General features: G+C 39.8%; 1 protein-coding gene across 1 annotated transcript; it reads left to right on the forward strand.

The window, feature by feature from the left end:
* Positions 1–8,251: 8,251 nt before the first annotated feature.
* On the forward strand, positions 8,252–20,859 carry LOC126190710 (60S ribosomal protein L37). The gene is made up of 4 exons (XM_049931181.1): positions 8,252–8,389; positions 8,757–8,892; positions 20,578–20,662; positions 20,765–20,859. The coding sequence occupies exons 1-4, from the start codon at positions 8,387–8,389 to the stop codon at positions 20,814–20,816; spliced, it is 276 nt and encodes a 91-aa protein (XP_049787138.1). The 5' UTR covers positions 8,252–8,386; the 3' UTR covers positions 20,817–20,859.
* The last annotated feature ends 281 nt before the right edge of the window (positions 20,860–21,140 follow it).

The raw sequence follows: 21,140 nt of genomic DNA on the forward strand, positions 1-21,140 counted from the left end.
CAATCCATTGATGGTGTCTGTGAATGCTCAGGGTGGACAAGAAATTGCGTATCTGTTATACATCACAGTGATTGAGAAGTCGCCCATATCATATTAGAACGTTACGGAATCTGGCTGCTTTTTCAGTCACAACTAGGTGTTGTAGCCTTTAACATCGAACACCATGTGCCCTCTGTTGGCTGAATTCAGTTCTTCTTCCTGTCAACCTATTGTCTAGCTGTGTGTTTCAGTGACAAGTTTGATATTTTAGAATCTATGCCTCCTTGGTGTGTGAATATCTTTTGTGTTGCTACAGGCAACTACAGATGCTATAATTTATTTTATTCCGTGTATTAAGCTTTATGTGTGCTTTCATGTAGCCTACTTAATGTATTAATAAATTGTTCGAATCAGAAACTGCCCGTAAATTACTCTGCTAACAGGTTATGGGCCCAGAATTATAAATCGGCCTAATATTCTAAAAAAAATTACGAGATCACCGGCTAGGGAAAATTAGCAGCAGCGTGCGGTAATTTGGAACGACGTAATCGCTAAAATCATGGTACCAGTAAATGTCAATTCATTGCCTACGATCGAAAAACTGATGGGAAGAGTAAACTACAGTACATGGCAGCTCGCTATGAGAAAATATTTAGAACAGGAACAATTGTGGGGATGTGTCAGTGGCGAAGTACAGGATGCAACTAAAGTTTGTACAGCAAGAGCCAAAATTATACTCTACATCCATCCGTCGATATATGTTCACTTGCAAGTTACTTCCACAACAAAAGAAGCGTGGGACAAGCTAAAGCAAGTCTACGAATATTCTTGTCTCTTCAGACAGATAGGGTTATTAAAAACGTTATTGTCAATCAGACTGGAGAATTGTTCATCAGTAGTACAATATGTGTCAAAGATAATTTTCATGTCACAAAAATTAAATGGATTGAATTTTGAAGTTAAAGAACATTGGATTAAGTGGATTCTGTTGCAGGCTTACCAGACAAATATGGTTATAAGCTTAGAAAATTCAAACATGCCAATCACAGGAGACTCCATAAAAAATAAATTACTGCAAGAAATAAACGATGAAGCTTGTAATAAACAATTGATTAGCGATGTTGCTCTGTGAGTCAACAAGAAAAAGGGTGGTGTAATATTCAAAAAAGGTACCAGGTGCTATGGCTGCTACAAGTACAGGCACCTGGATAAAAATTGTCTCAGCAAGAAGAAAACCGGCCAAGACAGCCAGCTACTGGCCGTTTCTCACAACAGTATCTGCAGGTAATGATACACAGACAGAATGGTACATAGACTCAGGCACATCAGCGCACATGTCTAAATATCCTTGTAATGAAAGTAATGTTGAAGCACTGACAGGCTTGCTAGTTTTAATAGCAAATAATGAAAACTTACCCGTAAAAGGTATAGGATCTTCATTTGAGGATGTCCTCATTCGTAACAAGAAAGCTAGAATCAAAGAAGAGGATATTCTCTATGTGCCTCAGCTAAGCACAAATCTACTGTCTGTTAGTAAAATAGTAGAAAAAAATTGCTAGTGCGTCATTAGCAAACGGAATGTACCAACTAGACCAACCACATGATCGAAATTTTGAAGCAAAATCCGTATTGCAGGCAAATAGTGCAGAGTTGTGGCATAAAAGACTAGGTCTGCATTCTGAATCTATGGATGCACTTTGTAATGACCTGGCTAGTGGAATTTCATGTCAGGGAACAATAAATACTTCCTGTGCAATTTTCTTAGAGGGAAAACAAAAAAGACTTCCTTTGCCACGATTTAGTGCAAGAGCTACAGAAATTCTCGAGCTAGTTCACTCAAATTTGTGTGGGCCGATGCAAACTAGATCATTTGGAGGAGCCAAATACTTCCTTACTCTAATGGATGATTATTCCAAGGAAAGTATTTGTATTCTTCCTCATCGTCAAGTAGCACAATTGAAACGAGGCTTCAAAAATCTAGTAGAAAGGCAAACTGGTAAAAGGGTCTGCACTCTACACACCAATAATGGCACAGAATATGTGAATGATAATCTTATAACATTTTTCAGAAAGAAAGGAATCCGACATCAGACTACACCGCCATATACATCAGAACAAAACGGAGTGGCTGAGCGTTACAGTCATACAATAGTAGAAAAAGCAAGGTGCCTGCTCTTTGAAGCAAATTTGGCAAATAAATTCTGGGCAGAAGCAGTCTCCACTGCAGTTTATGTAATTAACAGGTCCCTGGCTAACGCACTAAAGAACAAAAACCCAGAGGAAGCTTGGACAAACAAGAACACGAATCTTTAGCATCTTACAATATTTGGAAGTAAGGCATATGCTCACATCCCAAGAGCCAATAGACGAAAATGGGACAAAAAAGTGTTGAGTGTATAATTGGTAGGATACTGCGAAGATTCAAAAGCATACAGACTTTTTGAACCTAACTGTCAGAGAATCATAAAAACTAGAGATGTGATTTTTGCTGAAGATACTTCAAAACAGTGTTAAGAGGGAACTGAGTCAAAGGAACCAAGTCGACTGTTTCTCCCACTGACAGAGAAGAAGCAAGATGAAGTAACTACAACTGAATTAGAATAAATTGAACCTGAACCTGAGAGTTTAACATCAAGTAGTAGTGTGAAGTGTACTAGCAGCGATGATGAAACAAGTCCAGACGATCCGATTAATGATAATGAGCAACTGCAAATTGTTCCAATAAGAAACTGCCCGCAAATTACTCTGCTAACAATAAGTCTCAAGTAGAAGTCGCAAGTAAAAACTAAAAAACGCAGTTACCATTCAACACGGTGTGCCATCTTTGGTAGAATTTCGTATTTATTCCTCTGAACCTCTTGTCTAGCTGCGGGATAGTGCCACTAGACGTAGCCAAAGCCTTTGATTCAGTATGGCATAGAGGGCTACTCTACAAGTTGTACACACAAGGATTTCCTGGGAGCATAGTTCAGCTGATCAAGAGCTACCTCACGAATAGGACTTTCTCCGTCAAAGTAGAAACTGCCACCTCCACCAGAAGGCGTATTCGTGCCGGGGTGCAACAGGGATCGGTCCTGGGGCTTGTATTGTACAGTTTGTACACTGCGGACACTCCAACGGCCCCCCTGGTGCACACCGCGCAGTACGCGGACGACACAGCCTTCTACACAAGAAATGCGAACAAGGACCTGGTCATTCGTAGGCTACAAAGGGTTTTAGACGACACAGAAACCTGGGCCCGTCGCTGGCGCATCACCATCAATTCTGAGAAGACGCAGGCATTGCTGATTACCCGAAGGCTCGGAAGGCGCGAACCTCCTCAACGTCCCCCCCCTCCACCTCCACCTAAATGGAACCCAACTCCCCTGGCGCAGAACCGCCAAGTATCTTGGCGTAACCTTGGACTCTCGTCTTACGTGGAAACCCCACATAGACGAGGTCCACAGGAAGGTCTGCGCCAGAATGTCCATCCTATACCCAATCCTGAACACAACCAGCTCCCTTCCCTGCCCAGTAGCAGTAAATGTATACCAGGCCCTGATCCGGCCAGTAATGGAGTATGTGCGCCCTGTCTAGGGATACGCGGCAAAGCAGCACCTGGACAAACTCCAGAGGCTGCAGAACCGCGCCCTCAGAAGGGCACTGCATCTACCTCTTGGATTCCCCATAGACGACCTGCACGCCGCAGCCGAAATCCCACTCCTGGGAGAGCGTTTGCAGGATCTGGCAAGGGCCTTCTATGAAGGTTCCTCCAGATCTGGAAATGCACTCATCCACTCCCTAGGTCGGTATGACATGTCCTGCGATAAGCACAAACGCCCTATGACGATCTTCGACGATTAAGTCGAAGAGAAAATCCCAATACCCAGTTCCTAATCCAGTTCCTTCCCATATAACACCAATCATCTCGCCTACCTCAGGCAAGTACCAGACACATTCACAACAATTCATCACATATCACAGACGCCAAAAATATATAGAAAAATCACACACACATGTACACAGGGGAGTAAAAGCCGAAAGGCTACAAATTCCCCCTCACACTTCCCCAAAGAGGGGAAAGTAATAGATGAGAGCAGCAGCGTGTCTAGCTGCGATTTCAGTGACAAATCGTAAGTAGAAATCGCGAGTAGCAACTAAAAAGCGCAGTTAACATTCAACACTGTGTGCCATCTGACGGCCTAAGCTCATACTACTGCTTTTTGTGACACGTTATCGAGTCTTAACTGCAATTTCCGTGACAAATCGCAGCTAGAAGTAGCAAGTAGCAACTAAAAAGAGCAGTTAACATTAGATGCCGTATGCGATCCGTCATACGTCTGTACTTCGTGCTGAGAACCTTGTCTCTCACGATATGGATGTATTACATGCTTATGGTCGAAGAAAATAACCAACAAGCTACTTTGCTCTGAGAAAAATTTTATACTCAGTTGAGAATTCGTGCCACCAAGGAATATGAAGGCCAAATAAAGGTTGTGCTAATAGACAGACCTAAAGCGTACCCTGGAATTTTCGTGACATATATGAACAAATTCTCGAGTTTAAAAGCTAAAAGTGCATGGTAATTTCAAAAACAGATAATGGATAAGTCTCCGATATGTGTTTTGATGCGTATTACATATACATATCGCGCATAAACTACTAAAAATGCAATCTGGTGTCCACTTTGTAACTTTTACCAAATGTTTGGCAGCTATATTCACAAGATGGATATTTTTCCGGCAGAACAATACACAGTTAAACTTTTATCTGAATTTTAAAAAATTGTATTAGTACTATTCACAATGTCAACTTGCAACTGTAAGAACAGTGTTTTCCACTGTTTTCACTTGCTCATCATCAATCATAAAACACACAATCTCCCAACATAATCTATACCTTGGGCTACACTACATGTCAGTCCGTCATCACAACTAGCATTCATTGTGGGAGGGATAGAGGGATCAGTATCATACTCTAGCAACTATTTATCATTAAATACATGGCTGAAAATTTTGGGGTAATGGGGGATGAAAGGTGAGAACGGAATTTTCTCACAGTATAGTTCACATTTATTTATCATCCTTTTCAAATCGCATAATGACTTCAATGACACACTGCACCAATACTCGTGTTGCATACTTATATTATCAATTATGGCTCATTTACGCTGTGAATTCTTCAAGCCTCATTATGAATCTTCTTGATTATCTCTTCTTGATGTGGGTGGATACATAGAGCAACCAATAATCGAAATGGGAACTGCATATCGAAAATCATGAGGATTATTAAACTTTTATATTGCTACCAATTACTAGCAATATAATTCACATTATACAACTGCTAATACTTCTTGTAGTGAAAGCACTTGAGTGGGGTGAGTTTTCACACTTTGCATAAACCATGCCCCTACTGTCATTCACAAACTTAGAAACTAGCCTTACTTCTAACAGAGATGGTGTAAAGACCCTGTGGCAACTTTTCCACTTCTGCTGTCACTGATATTTTTGAATTGTCGCTATATCGAGTGATTGATAATGTGGTTCATATACTTGTGAAGGAAGCAATGAGGCTAAGAGTCTGTATTTTAAACATGAGCTCCTATAATAAGGTGTGGTAATTTGTGTTATGATTCTCAACATCACACTATTAATATTTTCATAATTGTTCCATTAATTTAATCTAAAGCCAATGAAAGAATACAGGTAAAACGTACTTAAGACTGATTGTCTTGTCTGAGGGCAAGCATATCTTTCGCATATCATGTAACAACTGAGGAAGAATTGTTGGAAATATTAATAATACCATTTGAGGTAACTTTTTACTGAAAAGTTACATTAGGCCCTCACAAATAATAGCCTTTAGAGGCGACAACATATTTCTGCGTTGCATTGACGAAGTTCACTTCTTACTTGCGACTAATGGCAGAGTAACATCTATGGTGATAATCTCGTGAAGTGTAGAAGTGGCATTAGTCACAGAAATCGCGTAAGTCACAGAGATTGCGTAAATCGCAGGAGTAGCAAAAATGCTAGAAGTCTTATAAATATCGGAGGGATACAAGTGTGAATCCGTTAACTACGATTCTTAAAAGGGGCAAATCACTGTTACCGAAAAGTAGCAGTCACAGAAATAACTGATATCGGAAGGTCGCAATATAGCTCATCCCTACAATGCTACCATTTGAAATGTATTGTGGAGTAATTTGACATGGCGTCACGGAACGACTAGTGTGAATTGGCATTGACTTCCAATATTAGCAGACAACTACACTGTTAAAATTTTCTTCCTGAAAAAGGCTGATGTGTCGTGATTGTCCATTGAGGACCTGTGTGAATTGGACTTCATACTGCACATGTTGACAACATATTCACATACATATGTTATATTTAAATGAAACTATATTAGTATGTAGGATCATCTTTGGGGCACATTCTTGTAATTTGCGGTTTGTCCCAATCATTGAGATCGGAAATAGAGATTGGACATAAATTACAACTTTCTTCATTTGTCGTCTCAGTTCTAATAGGAAGTTTCCATAGATGACAGTCTAATATAACAGTCGCGACACTCACTGCTGTAAAAGTTGCTACCGTTTGATAGCTGGAGCGATACTAGCGCTCCCAGTGGCGAGAAAGGAGAACTCGAGATGCGCCATAAGGACAATGTTTGTTTTTCATTCCTTTACTACGTGATTTACGCAATATTTAAACTATGTTTTTGCGTCCAAGAGTTTATGTAATAGCAGAAAGATATACATGTTTCTAAAAATGATTCTAAAATATGCGCAAGTACGGATAAAAATCATTAATCCAGTGGGAAGTTACAACACATTCGTGAAGAAACACTAGTAATTTTGGCTAGGGCTACAGCTTACCACCTTGATATCAACGGAATATAAACACATAGATTCACACATTAGAAACACAGACATGTAACTCCACATGCAAAACGGGTCGGCGCCCCACTTGTCGTTCCATAGGCCTACTGCGTTTTAGTCATTGTCGCCTGTTGCCACAAGTACAACCTTCATCTTTATATTATTCTAAGTGGGACAAGCAACTGCCAAATAGTGGGAGAAATATTCTGTGAGTGTAAACCCCAAGTCCTCAGAGCCAATAACACAGTCAGAAGTGCTATCAAATGTTAAATTTTCCATTAGAGACTTTTCATCCAATGATACATGCACTAGTTTACCAGTATCAGAGAAGTGCTGAACCTTCTGCTTTAAAAGGTGGAACATATTGTCACTTATCCCACATTCTATTTATATGCCTTCCACATACCTCTCTAATGTACACATTGATGGAAACATAAAACATTCTGGCAAAACCTGTATGCCTGAGTGCTGTAATACAATAAATTTAGAGCAAACAGCTTAGTTTCGTCTTTCCATCTTGCAGATGGCAAGCGAATCTGGTTTAGCTATAAGTCTAGGGCATATTTTTTTAAAGATCGAGATCCTATAGTCTTCAAAATTTGATTGTCCTCCTTCACTTGATCCTTCTGATACAGTTTCTGTTGCTGTCTGTACTTAAAATGATAGGTACTTCTCTTGCCCGATAACAGTTTTGGACGAAGTCTAGGGATCTGCACATTCTGATACACCACACACTTTTTCTAGACACGAATAACTGCATTTATTTGTACCACGTGATCGTCAAAGCAGATCGGTGTTGACGATTCAGATGAATCTGGCACTGATATATATGGAGTTGATCTGGCTGCTTCTGTGCCGTAGGAGTGTTTTACAGTTTTAGAAGGATGGTCAAACCCTTGTGGCAATTTCCTCTTCATCGTCAGTTGAGGTGGCTTATTTGGAATGACAAACAATGTGGTTAACTGCGTTCCACACGAGTTTATTAGGTCGTCTATATTCATGAACTAGTTTCGACGTGCAGTGGACAAAACACAAAGTTTAGCAGTGTCTTTTTTCGTAAGATCTTCTCGTCTGCTATTCACTAGTCATTTACTGCTCCTAAAACGAAACATTAATAATTAATATACATGTAGTTTGCAAGCGGACCCTGACGATACAGTTTAGTACCATGATGGTATATACCGCTCAGGAAACTTAAAAAAAGACAGATGTGTTATCCTCTTCTTGTTGCTGCAATCTATTGCGCTCCGCTACGATCCCATTTGTAAAAAGCCATTGTACAAACCAAAATTCACAACTAGTATTCGGTTTCACGTTCACGCCGATCTCAACAGTTTAATTTACTCGTTCCGTGGCACGCTGTGGATGCAGTACGCAACAAAATCGAGGCGAAGTGTCGCGACTGTTATGCTAGACTGCCATAGATCTTCATACTTCATTTCTTGTTATTAAAACTCTTTGGGTTTGTTGTATAGTATACTTTGATTGTCGTTTCCGTTTTCTTTCGGTGGTGGCTAGTTCTTCCGTTTGAGTGGTGCATATGTAAGCATGGTGAGTTAAACTGTGCTGTTAAACTAATTTTGATAATTAAATGTACTGCAAATACTACTTTTCGGTGTCAATGTCTGTATTTAAGTTCTTGCAGTACCGCTACTGTCCTAGATTGAAAACGAGTGAAATCCAATTGCACATGGTTGTACGCGTGGTCACCAAATGGTGGGAGTTTGTAGAAAATGCTCTAACGGGATGTTCACTTGTATTTTACTCATAGATTGTGTTTGAACCGAGAACATTACTAATTGCTAATTATTTGTCTGATAGCTTGCATGATTCTTTGTTGATGCTGATTTGACTTTAGATTCACCAGTGTTAACTGTTGTAAGTTGTTATGGAATCTTAATTCGCATTTTGTTTGCAGACGAAGGGAACATCCAGTTTTGGTAAAAGGCGTAACAAGACTCATACGCTTTGCAGACGATGTGGTCGATCGTCATACCACATTCAGAAGTCTAAATGTGCTCAGTGTGGATATCCAAGCCGGAAACTCAGGAGTTGTAAGTTTATTTTGAAATATTAACCATATGTTGTCTAATATGCTATCTGTAGTGGGATTCCCCAGATGTTAAATTGACTCGGTTGTCTAACAAATATTTGTTAACAAATATTGGTACTGATGTTTCAACAAGTAGCTTCATTAGGTAAAGGACATTATTATGTTGTGTGTTCAAGAAAGACATTTCTCTTTTAAGAAAATTGTAATGGAATGTAAAATTGTTTGTTGTAGCCTAATTTAGACTTTGGTCATTGTCAAACAAGCAACAAAACATACAAAATACAGGAAGATGTAACTGAATTTGTTTAACATCTGTGAGACTGCACCAAATGAATGTTCAGTTTAATCTAGGATAGTGTTGACTTCTATTGAGGCTGTCTTTCGAGTAGGCGTACATAATGAATTTAATCCTCTTGTATTGGCGAGATTTTAATCTTAGAAGTTTCTGAGATGTCTGTAACGCGGTGTGGTTGTGCGGTTCTAAGTGCTTCAGTTTGGAACCGCGTGACCGCTACGGTCTCAGGTTCGAATCCTGCCTTGGGCATGGATGTGTGTGATGTCCTTAGGTTAGTTAGGTTTAAGTAGTTCTAAGTTCTAGAGGATTGATGACCTCAGTAGTTAAGTCCCACAGTGCTCAGCCATTTTTTGTCTGTAACGTTATGTTGTGAACATTTGAAATCGCCAAGGCTTTTCTCCGGTCACTCATTGACTGCTGTGATGTGGCACAAGGCTGCAAAGTGAAGCCAAAGTATTAAACTCTAAGAAACCATTCCTACAGAATTATACAAATAAATCATTCCATTATCACAGACTGTTGAAATAAGCATCCATGGTGTAGAGAAACAATAGTTGAAAGCAGATAAGTTGCTAGGTTTTTATGAAATCTAATTTGTTTACAAAGAGTACTGTACATCATTGGCCCTTTAATTAGCTTGCTTTTGTCATCTTATCCAGCACAGTCCCATGTAAGTGGAAAAAAGTGCAAGTGATTCCTATGTATAAAAAAGATAAAAGGATGCAGCTGCAAAATTACTGTAGAATTCTTGAACATATTCTCAGTTCGAATATAAATTTTCTTGAGATGGTGAAGCCTTTGTCCACAAATCAGCACTTTTTTTTTTAGAAACATTGCTCAGGCAAAACTCTGCCTGCCGTTGTCTCAATGAGATCCTGCAACCAATAGATGAAAGACAGCGGGCAGATTCCAGGTGCCTAGGCTTCCATAAAGCATTTGACTTGATGCCACACTGCTGACATTCAGAAGGTGCAAGCATACAGTATAGGTTCCCAGACATTAGTGGCTTGGAGTCTTCTTTAGTAACAGAACCCAGTATGTTGTCCTTGATGGTAAGTGTTCATTAGATAAAAGGGTGGGGTGCCCCAGGGAAGTGTCGTTGGTCTGATATTTTAAATATACATAAATGTGGTCGGCCAATGTCTGATGCCACCCGTCGGCTTTGATCCGTGACATAAGGCTGTTGTGGTGTGACGTCATGATGGCGCGGAGTTTGGTTTGTGTGTGTGCTGTGTTAGTAGGTGTCATTGTGTTGCAGTTCATGGCGCCCTCCGGTGGTGTGTTTAGGGGTTTGGTGTTGTGTGGTGTAATGTGTTCAGTTTGGTCTTATTGATTATAGTGGCTGGTTCGGGTTTTGGCTGTGTTTAGAGTGGAATTGGTTTCAGTGAATTAATGATTTAGTGGTTTTGTGTGAAAGTTCCTGTAGTGCTGTTCGCTGTAGGTCGTATGTTAATGTGAGAAAATGAATTTGTTGGTCTTGTTAGGTATGGTCATGACAGATAAAATAGTGTGCGACTCCATGCTATGATGGGTGCGACTGAGTTGGAGCTGATCAAATTTCTACAGCGTTTTGGGTAGATTGTGGAGGGGTCAGGTGTGCTGTCTGTCAGAAGGAAATGACAGTTGCAAAAGTTTAGGCGTCTCGGACCAGGGGCGGTTATATGTGGCGGTGCCGTAGGGATAACCTATGGTGCTCCACATGTTGCGGTTACTGGTTCAAGAAGTCTAGGTTGGGCATGCACGAGATTGTGTTGATCTATTACTGTTGTTATGGATCCTTTCAAAGTTTTTGCATGCATGAGACTGGTGTGAGTGAGAGTAACGTGCTTGGCCAATTTTCGTTTTTCCGTGAAGTATGTTCTGAGTTTATTAAGTACAGGGATAAGCTGGGTGGGTCTGGGGTTGTGGTGGATGAGTTGCATTTTATGAAAAGGAAATATGGCAGGGGTAAGTCTGTGGTTGGTCTCTGGGTTTTGGGAGGGGGGGGGTAGGTGTTCAGAATGTGTTTTCAGGGTTGGAGGAGCGGTCTAAGGTGGAATTAGTGGGGTTAATTGAGGAGTTTAAAGAACAGAGTTCCACTGCAGTTTCAGATGCTTTTTCTTATAGGGGGTTGGGTGATAGGGGGTACAATTATTTGGTTGTTAACCATAGTTTAAAGTTTAAATATTGAGATGGGGACTTATACGAATACTATAGAGGATATGTGGGGAGCCGTTACGTCAGTTCTTGGGAGGGGAAGAGGCGCTCTTCCAACCTTCAGTCTCATTTAGATGAGTACTGTTGGCAGAAGTGTCCCTGAGGGCTTTGTTTCCGGGTTTTTGAAGGGCTGTTAGTAAGATGTACAGGCTGAAGGTGGTTGGTTATGGTGGTTTGGGTGGGTGGCTGCGGATTGGAGGGGGTGGTTTAGTTGTTGGTACTGTTTCGGGGGGTGGGGGGGGGGAGTATGTTGGTTTGTGATTTAGTTGTGGAGGATCTATTTTGTTGCAGTTTTTGTGGAGTTGTAGTGTGTGATTGAAAGTTTTATTTTGTTTGGTTTTTGTTTATTGGTATTTTTCTTTTTGTGGAGATTGGGTTGGGGGGTGTGGGCGGGTTGGGTCTTTCTTCTGGTAGTTTGTGTGTGTGTGTGTGTGTGTGTGTGTGTGTGTGTGTGTGTGTGTGTGTGTGTGTGTCGATTTATTATCGTGTTTATCATTTTTACGTAATGATGTCATAGATACTGCCTACAGGAAAATTAGAGACCTTTGGAGATAAGAGAACCACTTGTATGAACATCAAGAGCTCAGATGGAAAACCAGTTCTAAGCAAAGAAGGGAAAGCAGAAAGGTGGAAGGAGTATATAGAGGGTCTATACAAGGGCGATGTACTTGAGGACAATATTATGGAATTGGAAGAGGATGTAGATGAAGACGAAATGGGAGATAAGATACTGCGTGAAGAGTTTGACAGAGCACTGAAAGACCTGAGTCGAAACAAGGCCCCAGGAGTAGACAACATTCCATTTGAACTACTGATGGCCTCGGGAGAGCCAGTCCTGGCAAAACTCTACCATCTGGTGAGCACGATGTATGAGACAGGCAAAATACCCTCAGACTTCAAGAAGAATATAATAATTCCAATACCAAAGAAAGCAGGTGTTGACAGATGTGAAAATTACCGAACAATCAGTTTAATAAGCCACAGCTGCAAAATACTAACGCGAATTCTTTACAGACGAATGGAAAAACTGGTAGAAGCCGACCTCGGGGAAGATCAGTTTGGATTCCGTAGAAATATGGGAACACTTGAGGCAATACTGATCCTACGACTTATTTTAGAAGCTAGATTAAGAAAAGGGAAACCTACATCTCTAGCATTTGTAGACTTAGAGAAGGCTTTTGACAATGTTGACTGGAATACTCTCTTTCAAATTCTGAAGGTGGCAGGGGTAAAATACAGGGAGCGAAAGGCTATTTACAGTTTGTACAGAAACCAGATGGCAGTTATAAGAGTCGAGGGGCATGAAAGGGAAGCAGTGGTTGGGAAAGGAGTAAGACAGGGTTGTAGCCTCTCCCCGATGTTATTCAATCTGTATATTGAGCAAGCAGTAAAGGAAACAAAAGAAAAATTCGGAGTAGGTATTAAAATTCATGGAGAAGAAGTAAAAACTTTGAGGTTCGCCGATGACATTGTAATTCTGTCAGAGACAGCAAAGGACTTGGAAGAGCAGTTGAACGGAATGGACAGTGTCTTGAAAGAAGGATATAAGATGAACATCAACAAAAGCAAAACGAGGATAATGGAATGTAGTCAAATTAAGTCGGGTGATGCTGAGGGAATTAGATTAGGAAATGAGACACTTAAAGTAGTAAAGGAATTTTGCTATTTAGGTAGTAAAATAACCGATGATGGTCGAAGTAGAGAGGATATAAAATGTAGACTGGCAATGGCAAGGAAAGCGTTTCTCAAGAAGAGGAATTTGTTAACATCGAGTATAGATTTGTGTCAGGAAGTCGTTTCTGAAAGTATTTGTATGGAGTGTAGCTATGTATGGAAGTGAAACATGGACGATAACTAGTTTGGACAAGAAGAGAATAGAAGCTTTCGAAATGTGGTGCTACAGAAGAATGCTGAAGATAAGGTGGGTAGATCACGTAACTAATGAGGAGGTATTGAATAGGATTGGGGAGAAGAGAAGTTTGTGGCACAACTTGACTAGAAGAAGGGATCGGTTGGTAGGACATGTTTTGAGGCATCAAGGGATCACAAATTTAGCATTGGAGGGCAGTGTGGAGGGTAAAAATCGTAGAGGGAGACCAAGAGATGAATACACTAAGCAGATTCAGAAGGATGTAGGTTGCAGTAGATACTGGGAGATGAAGAAGCTTGCACAGGATAGAGTAGCATGGAGAGCTGCATCAAACCAGTCTCAGGACTGAAGACCACAACAACAACAACAACGATGTCATAGGCGCCATATCGGAGTTGTGGTGTATGGTCGTTTCCACCATATTTGTGACATCATGGGTCAAAGCAGACGGGTGGAATCGGACGCTTCTGTATTTCCCATAAATGATATGGTGGACAGGTTAAGCAGCAGTGCCTTCATTTGCTGTTGATGCTGTGGTGGATGGGAAGGTGTCATCGTTGAGTGACTGTAAGATCATATAAGATGACAAATGAAATTTGTAGTCTGTGTTGAATGGCAGCTAGCTCTAAATTTAGGAAATGTAAGTTAATGTGGATGAATGGGAAAAGCAAACCCATAACTTTCGAATGCATTAGTGTGCTGATTGAGAGATGTCGATTAAATATGTTGCAAAGCAATATTGACCCATTGTCGACTACTGTTAATATTTTGGATCTGCATCATTACTTTTTTAACCTACTGTTTCTCTCGTGGAGAGTGCACAGGGAAAAACTAATACTTTAATATTGCTGTGTGAGCTGTGATTTCTTTTATCATTTTGTTTTCAGACAGAGTAGAAAGTTGGTGATTAACGTTTCATGATAAGGTCCTGCCGCAGTGAAAAATTGTTTTAATTATTTCCATTCACACTTCTTTAACAATAATATAAAATTAACTGCCCGTCCTTGAACTTTTTCGATGTACTTTGTAAATCCTATCTGATGTGGGGTCCCACACTGCACAGCAATGCTCCAGAAGAAGATGGAAAAGAGCAGTGTAGGCAGTATCTTTAGTAATGTTTCCTGCCAATAAATCACAGCCTATGGCTTGTTTTCCCCACAGCGTTGTCTATATGACTGTTCCAATTTATTTGTAATTGTATTTTGTTGGGTTTCGAGCCTTCAGATTTGTGTGATTTATTGTGTAACAGATATTCAGTCAGGGTGTATACGACCTGGGAGATCCGGGAAAAACCCGGAAATTTTTCGGAATTCCGGGAATTTTTCATGGTTTTAGTTTTCAGTTAATTTTTTGTGATTTTGACAGGTAAGAACCAAAACTCTAACAAAGGATATTACTGTATCCCGCTACTGCAGAATAATACTGCAGCAACAAAACTTGAACAAGAGGAGAAAAATGAAAATAAAACTTAGTCGCAAAGGAAATACGCCATATACAACAATAAAACAGTGCTCATGCAAGTGTTTGCAACTGCAAAGTATGTCAAAGGCTTTGGGAAGACTATGCAATGCTTCCTAACAACAAATTGCCTCCGATGAGTGTGACGTCACAACAGTTTACTGTATTTCAGCAGTTGCGGGCAGGCTCTTGTGCCTGTGCAGTTGAGTCGCATATTAGTAGTACCTTCTCCTGCTTCTGGCTGCAGACGTGCGGTTTGGCGCCACTATTTAACATTGCCCCGGTTCGGAAATATTGGAGATCGGGGTTGGTCGACAGAGAAGTCAGAGTTGTAGTGGGGAGTCTCCACGTGACCAATGTTTGCATCTTGTGATTTTGCTGTTTCATCTTCATGTATTGCTCTAGCCGCGTACACACTGCCACTGGAAACATGTTTCTGCCGGAAACATTGTTTTCTGCGATGTTTCGCAAATGTTTCCGACTTTGTTTCTGGTCTCTGTTTCCGTCCACACTGGCGGCAAACATTTCTCGTGTGTTCATGCCGTCTACAGTGCCCCTTGTGTTATTGTGTTCGTATCGTCTGCTGCTGCGTTATGTCTGGTGTCGAAGAAACAATAATTATATGTGGAGCTGCATTATTAATTCTAGAAGGTTTACACAAACAAAATGAAAGGCGTCCTCGTCGTTGGTGGAGGAAAACATTCTATAGAAGAACTGGCGGAAATAACCTGCTACGTGAGCTGAGTATGGAAGACGGCTCCCAATAGTCGAAATGTGGTTAAGATTGAGTGCCTGTAGAGACTAGGCTTCCATCCAGGTGCAGTTGGTTGGTTGAAGGATTAAAGGGACCTTTCTCTCATGTAAATCGTCCAAGAACTGCAGCAGCCGATAGCCGAACCAGTTTGTGTCATATGCAGTGTCTGCACCACTACCAGATCGTCTGCTGGCAATAATTTTTCTTTTCTCGCTCCTATACGCAACCACGAGCGATCGTATTTTCTTCTCAACACTTCCCTTGTCCGTGCCAAAAGCTGCTGCAGTTTTTGCAAGTGCATCGTGTTTAACGGTATTTTTGTAATCCTTGCTCCGGACGTTCCATAAACAATCCTCCCCCTGGTACATTGCAATTAAATCGGCAATTTGTTGCCTTGACCACTCCATTATTCTACAAAAACAAAGCGAAAACGAAAACGACAGTAAACAGAACACCGCTAAAAAGTTGACACACACACACACACACACACACACACACACACACACACATGCTAGCGCCGTGCAGCGGTGACAAGTGGTAGCTAGCCGGAAACATTGTTTCCTTTCATCTGTACCGACACTGCTACGGATAGATGTTTCTGTGTTTCCAAACATGTTTCCAAATGGTGTCCACATCAAGCTACCGGAAACATGTTTTGAAAACCTGTTTCAGTCTCAGTGTGTACGCGGCTTCTCACATTAAATGAAAACAAAACTGATATCTATGGCTGGGAGCTATCAAATGAATTAAAATATGTTCACATAATTAGAGAAGGTTCTAGTTTAAAGTTTCATCACCACCTTTCTGACAGTCGAGCATTAATCGCCTTGCAGAGCAATGAAGTTATTTTCGTCGATTTGCTAAGGAAATTTGGCTTTTATGAATCTTTTCCGCTGGGGCAGTCAATTTATCTGAAACGAAGCTTTTAATTCCATACTATGGGTTAGTTTCAACTGTTCGCTGCATTTCAGAAGTGCATGTTTTCATCTTCTAGCACGTATGGCATTATGCCATAATAAAGAACCAAACATGAGGTAATACAGTACCGGTACCCAAGAAAATTTACATCAGAATCTGGACATACGAATGTGCACTTTAAGCCGAATTACGCATTTTAGTATGGTTCACGAAATTCCGATGTTCTTGGAGTATCCACTGATGTCTTGTTTCTTTTATGACATAGTTTAAGATCTTTCAATGTTTTGACGCCTGTTTCTGGCGCTCTCTGGCAACTACCGAAACAAACCTATTTCTAACAGGTTACAGGAAAATATTCCGAATGGTTGTTCGAAAAGTTACTTTCAAAGTAAATTTCCTTTTATGCAAGATGAATTATGTGCAAGAATGTACGATGAATTTATCAAATCTCATTTAAAAATAGTCTTTCGAGGACGTACATTTAGAAAAATTTCGAGCTCAGAAGATCAGACATTTTATTAAAAATTTTACTGACACGCACACAAAAACTCAACATTATAGGGTATGTGAAAGCTTAGCTTCTCTTACAGTTTATTAATCTTAGAGGCCAATATTGTATGTGAAAGCTTTGCTTTGCTTGTAGTAACGCTGTGTATGTCAATTAAAACCACCAACTTTTCCTATTTGTGTGTATGCGCTACTTAACAATGATATCGCTATCGGCTGACTACATCACATATCCTACGCTAGATGATCTGTCATCGGCTGGCGAGATCATGTGACGAGCTGTGACTGGCTACAAAAGCACATTGCAATCTTAATATCAGTTCTTCGGAAAGTAACATGTGGCGTTTGGTGGAATTTCAATTTACACTTTCGTAATACGAAATTATGCAGCATCCATGTTTCATCTTTCCAAACGTTATATAGGTACTGAGTTTGGTCTTCTGAAGGTCTGAGAAGTTCTACGCCGGTGTATACAACATAACCATTCAAAGGATTAAGTTTTACAGTTCCGAGGAAAAGTATACTGTCACTTAACATGGAAAAAGTGTATTTTCACCCGGGAGAAAGTGTAATTTTAACCAGGAAATCCAGGATTTTTTTTTTTTTCTTGTCTGCGTGTACACCACGTTAGTGTTTGTATGGATGTCTTTGCACTTTAATCATTTAGTCAGTTGCCACTTTCTGTGCGTTACTGATATCTTGGCATAATCTTTTTGCAGTTGGTTTTGAGCATCTGATGACTTTACAAGACAGTGAATCATAACATCTGCAAACGGAGGGTTGCTAAGGTTCTCCTAATCATTGATGAACATGATGATGATAGTTACTACACTCAGCATGTTTTTCATTTTATCCTTGCATCTGCAATGCTTGAAAAATATTGCCTTGTGAATTACCTTGCCAGTGTATACACTTGTGGCTGTTAAAACACTATTCAGATATGTGGTCTCACATGAAAGCTGTGGACAAGTCCATATTTTTATTTTCAACAACAGTTTCAATAGTATTTTTCATTTTTCCCTGTGCTACATAAACAGCAGATCCTATTGCAGTGTTGTTGGTCAGATCTTGAGGGTAGTCTAGGGAGGTTCATTGCACAGCATAACAAAAGTACCTATGCACAACATAACAAAGTACCTATGGTACTGATCTTAATTGTAAACCATAACATCTGCTACAGTATTTCAAATTTTGTAACCCAAGCATTTTTGTTGTATTGTTAGATTCCAGGTAGTTCTTTAAAGTATGACAGCATCAGTGTACATACACCAGTGTAGAGGCTAGGCACTATGCAGATGTTAGATATTGATGTAGATAAGACATTCAAAGTACCCTTTACTATCTTGCATTAATGCACACTTTTTAAATACCTTCACAGTAGTTCTTTGCATGTGGAAGGTGTGAAAACTCCATGCCTTCACCATATATGACTCTAACATATGGACTTACAAAGAAAACTATACAAATTGTTAAAAACTGTCAACTCTTTCAAGGTAGCCAACAGAAAAGTTAACTATCTTGTGCTTGATCTTACCTCTGGCAAGGCATGTTTAGTGTCTCATGAACAGGGAGCAAAACATAATGTGCTGCAATTAAAAAAAAAAATAATACTTCCAAGTACATCATATCAGTGTTTTAGACACAATTCTAAATGGGAGACTCTATTTTCCCAAAATTCTATTCCGCCATTGAAAAACTTATTCTGCATGCCCTTGGCACGGCATGGCCGGCACGTAAGCAATAAAGTTCAGCCGTAGGACAGTTGCTGGCTGTGGGCTCCTCACTGTTGTGAAGCTTGTTGTTAAATACTGCTTTGTGATATGCAAATTAAAAACTGTTGTTTTAAATTGTGCCTTTTTAATATTCACTGAAGTAAGATTTATTCCTCCATTCATGAGCCTCTGTATCCAAATATCCTTTGTACAGCAAGCAAAACCTTTTGTAGAAAACTGTTTTACATTAATGGCTGCACATGACAGATTTGGTGAACACTTGGTGGATAGATTTGAACATTTAATATACTTCATTGAATAACAGAAAGGAAGTTTTTATGGACTTTGGTAATATGGTGTGAACTTCCAAAAGTGTATTAAACTAGAAATGAGAGAAAAAATGGCCAGGCCATGGAAGTAGTAAAGAATGACATGTCACTTAAAACTGGTACATAATATTGTCGTATAACAAAAACAATCAATTTTGACATGCAGTAAGTCTTCACTGACCCACGGTTCTGGGTGGCTATCCTGAAATGTACCCCTTTTTGTAGCCCTCTCTGGTCCTTTCCGTTCACTCTTCTTCCTTCCCAGTCCATGTTCCCTTGCTGAGGTAAAGGCATCTTGTACAGTTACAGTAGACATGGGATGATTGAGATTGGGCAGTGGCTCCAAAAGCTTACCTAATCATCTCACCTTGTGTGTTCTGCTGCCACTTGGCAAGTAGATTTTATCTAAATTAGATTATTGTGGTATGGATGATTCTGCTTTGACAGGCGAAGAAACAGTAATAGTTTGTTAGCTTGAGAAGGGTTGGTCCCCAGGGGATCAACTTTTTGATATGCAGTATTGCTGATGATTCAAGGTATTACATACAGCAGGTGTCATTCCCTACCCCTGTGGCTCCTGGGGTTAGAATAGGCCTGAGGTGTTCCTGCCTGTCGTAAGAGGTGACTAAAAGGAGTCTCGCACTTTTTGATTCTGTAAGTTAAGGTCTTATTTTAAGGTTGGAACTGCCATTTTCCAAATTCTACAGAAGTGCGAGCCATATGAGGAAGGGCACCTTACATGGTGCATGAGTTATCCATAGTGCCCTTAGATTTGATCTCCTGAACCTCTTGTCTTGGCTTTTCATATCCGCCCGTAATTCAACTATTTGGGTGAGGATGCTTTCTGGGGTATGTCATCTTCTGTTGTCTCCTGTCCTGTTTCGCCCCATGACAATATTGGACAATATTGCATGTATCATATTAAATTTTCCTGATAATACAGTAATGTTGGTGATTTAATTGGCATTGATATTTGGTAGTTGGACTGGTCTAAAATTTAGTGCTGTATGCTTATCAGTGATTACAAATTTTTTGAGGATTGTTTTTAATATATCACTGCTTTAAATTTTTATGGCTGCTTACCTTACTCCCTTGTATGAGAGCCCAAGGTTTAGTTGTGAATAGTGGTGGGCAATTTTTCTTGCCAAGACACTGTAGTTGTTAGTTACTTCAAACTCTTAAGACCACAAATCTTATGTTAGTTTGTTTCCTGAATTGTTTCTCTGCATCTGCGGGTGGTTTTTTTAAGTCGATGTACTAGGGTCTGCAATAATTCAGAACTGATGATACACATTGATCATTAGCTTTCAGGTGCTTTGTATGCTTGGTTTTGGAAATGCAAAGATTTTACCAAAGTTACTGTAAGTCTCTTCAGTTTTTACTGTTCAGTCAGCTGCCTTGAAATCAAAAACCTAACTAGTTCAGTATCTTTGTAGTTATGTACTATTTTCTTACTGTGCATTATTTTAATCTAATAGAATTATAACATACAAATCTGTGAATTTCGTTTCTGTAATGTTTGGGTAAATTTCTGTTTAACTTAATTCTAAAGACTACCTATAGTGCTTTGTTTCTTTAACCTCTTTTGAAAATGTTTTATTGAATTTTAACCCTACTAAAATATGTATTACTCGACATTGTTTATAGATAACTGGAGTGTGAAAGCTAAACGCAGGAAGACTACTGGCACTGGCAGGATGCGCACATTGAAAATTGTGCGGAGGAGATTCAGGTATGTTACCTAACTAGCACTTCCAAAGTTTTCTATGTAAATGCTATTTAAAAAATTTATTGATTGCTGGCTGTGACTATATACTTCTGTCTTATTTTCCAGGAATGGTTTCCGTGAAGGTGGAAAACCAGCTCCTCGTAAAGTTTCAGGTTAAGTTCATGTAATGAAGTATTGAAATAAAGTTAATTTGTACATTTGCTGTGTCTTTCAATCTGCCTAATTAAAAGTCCCAATACATTTGTGAAAATGTTGACACTCTTATCAGAAGTGAGATAAGTGGGAAACTGATAGTTTCAGTGTATAAAGTCACTTTCTCCACCATCTTATTGTGCAGCTTCCTGTGCATTTACTTACAGCATCTTTTACATTTGTCTCAAAGTATTTGCTTACTTCAAATGATAGTAGTGCCTGACCAAATTATTCACGAGCAAAGAAGCTGCAACTGTTTTGTGTGATGAATACATTTAAACTTGGAGGA

The sequence above is a fragment of the Schistocerca cancellata genome, chromosome 6, assembly GCF_023864275.1.
Source record: "Schistocerca cancellata isolate TAMUIC-IGC-003103 chromosome 6, iqSchCanc2.1, whole genome shotgun sequence".
Lineage (NCBI taxonomy): Eukaryota > Metazoa > Arthropoda > Insecta > Orthoptera > Acrididae > Schistocerca > Schistocerca cancellata.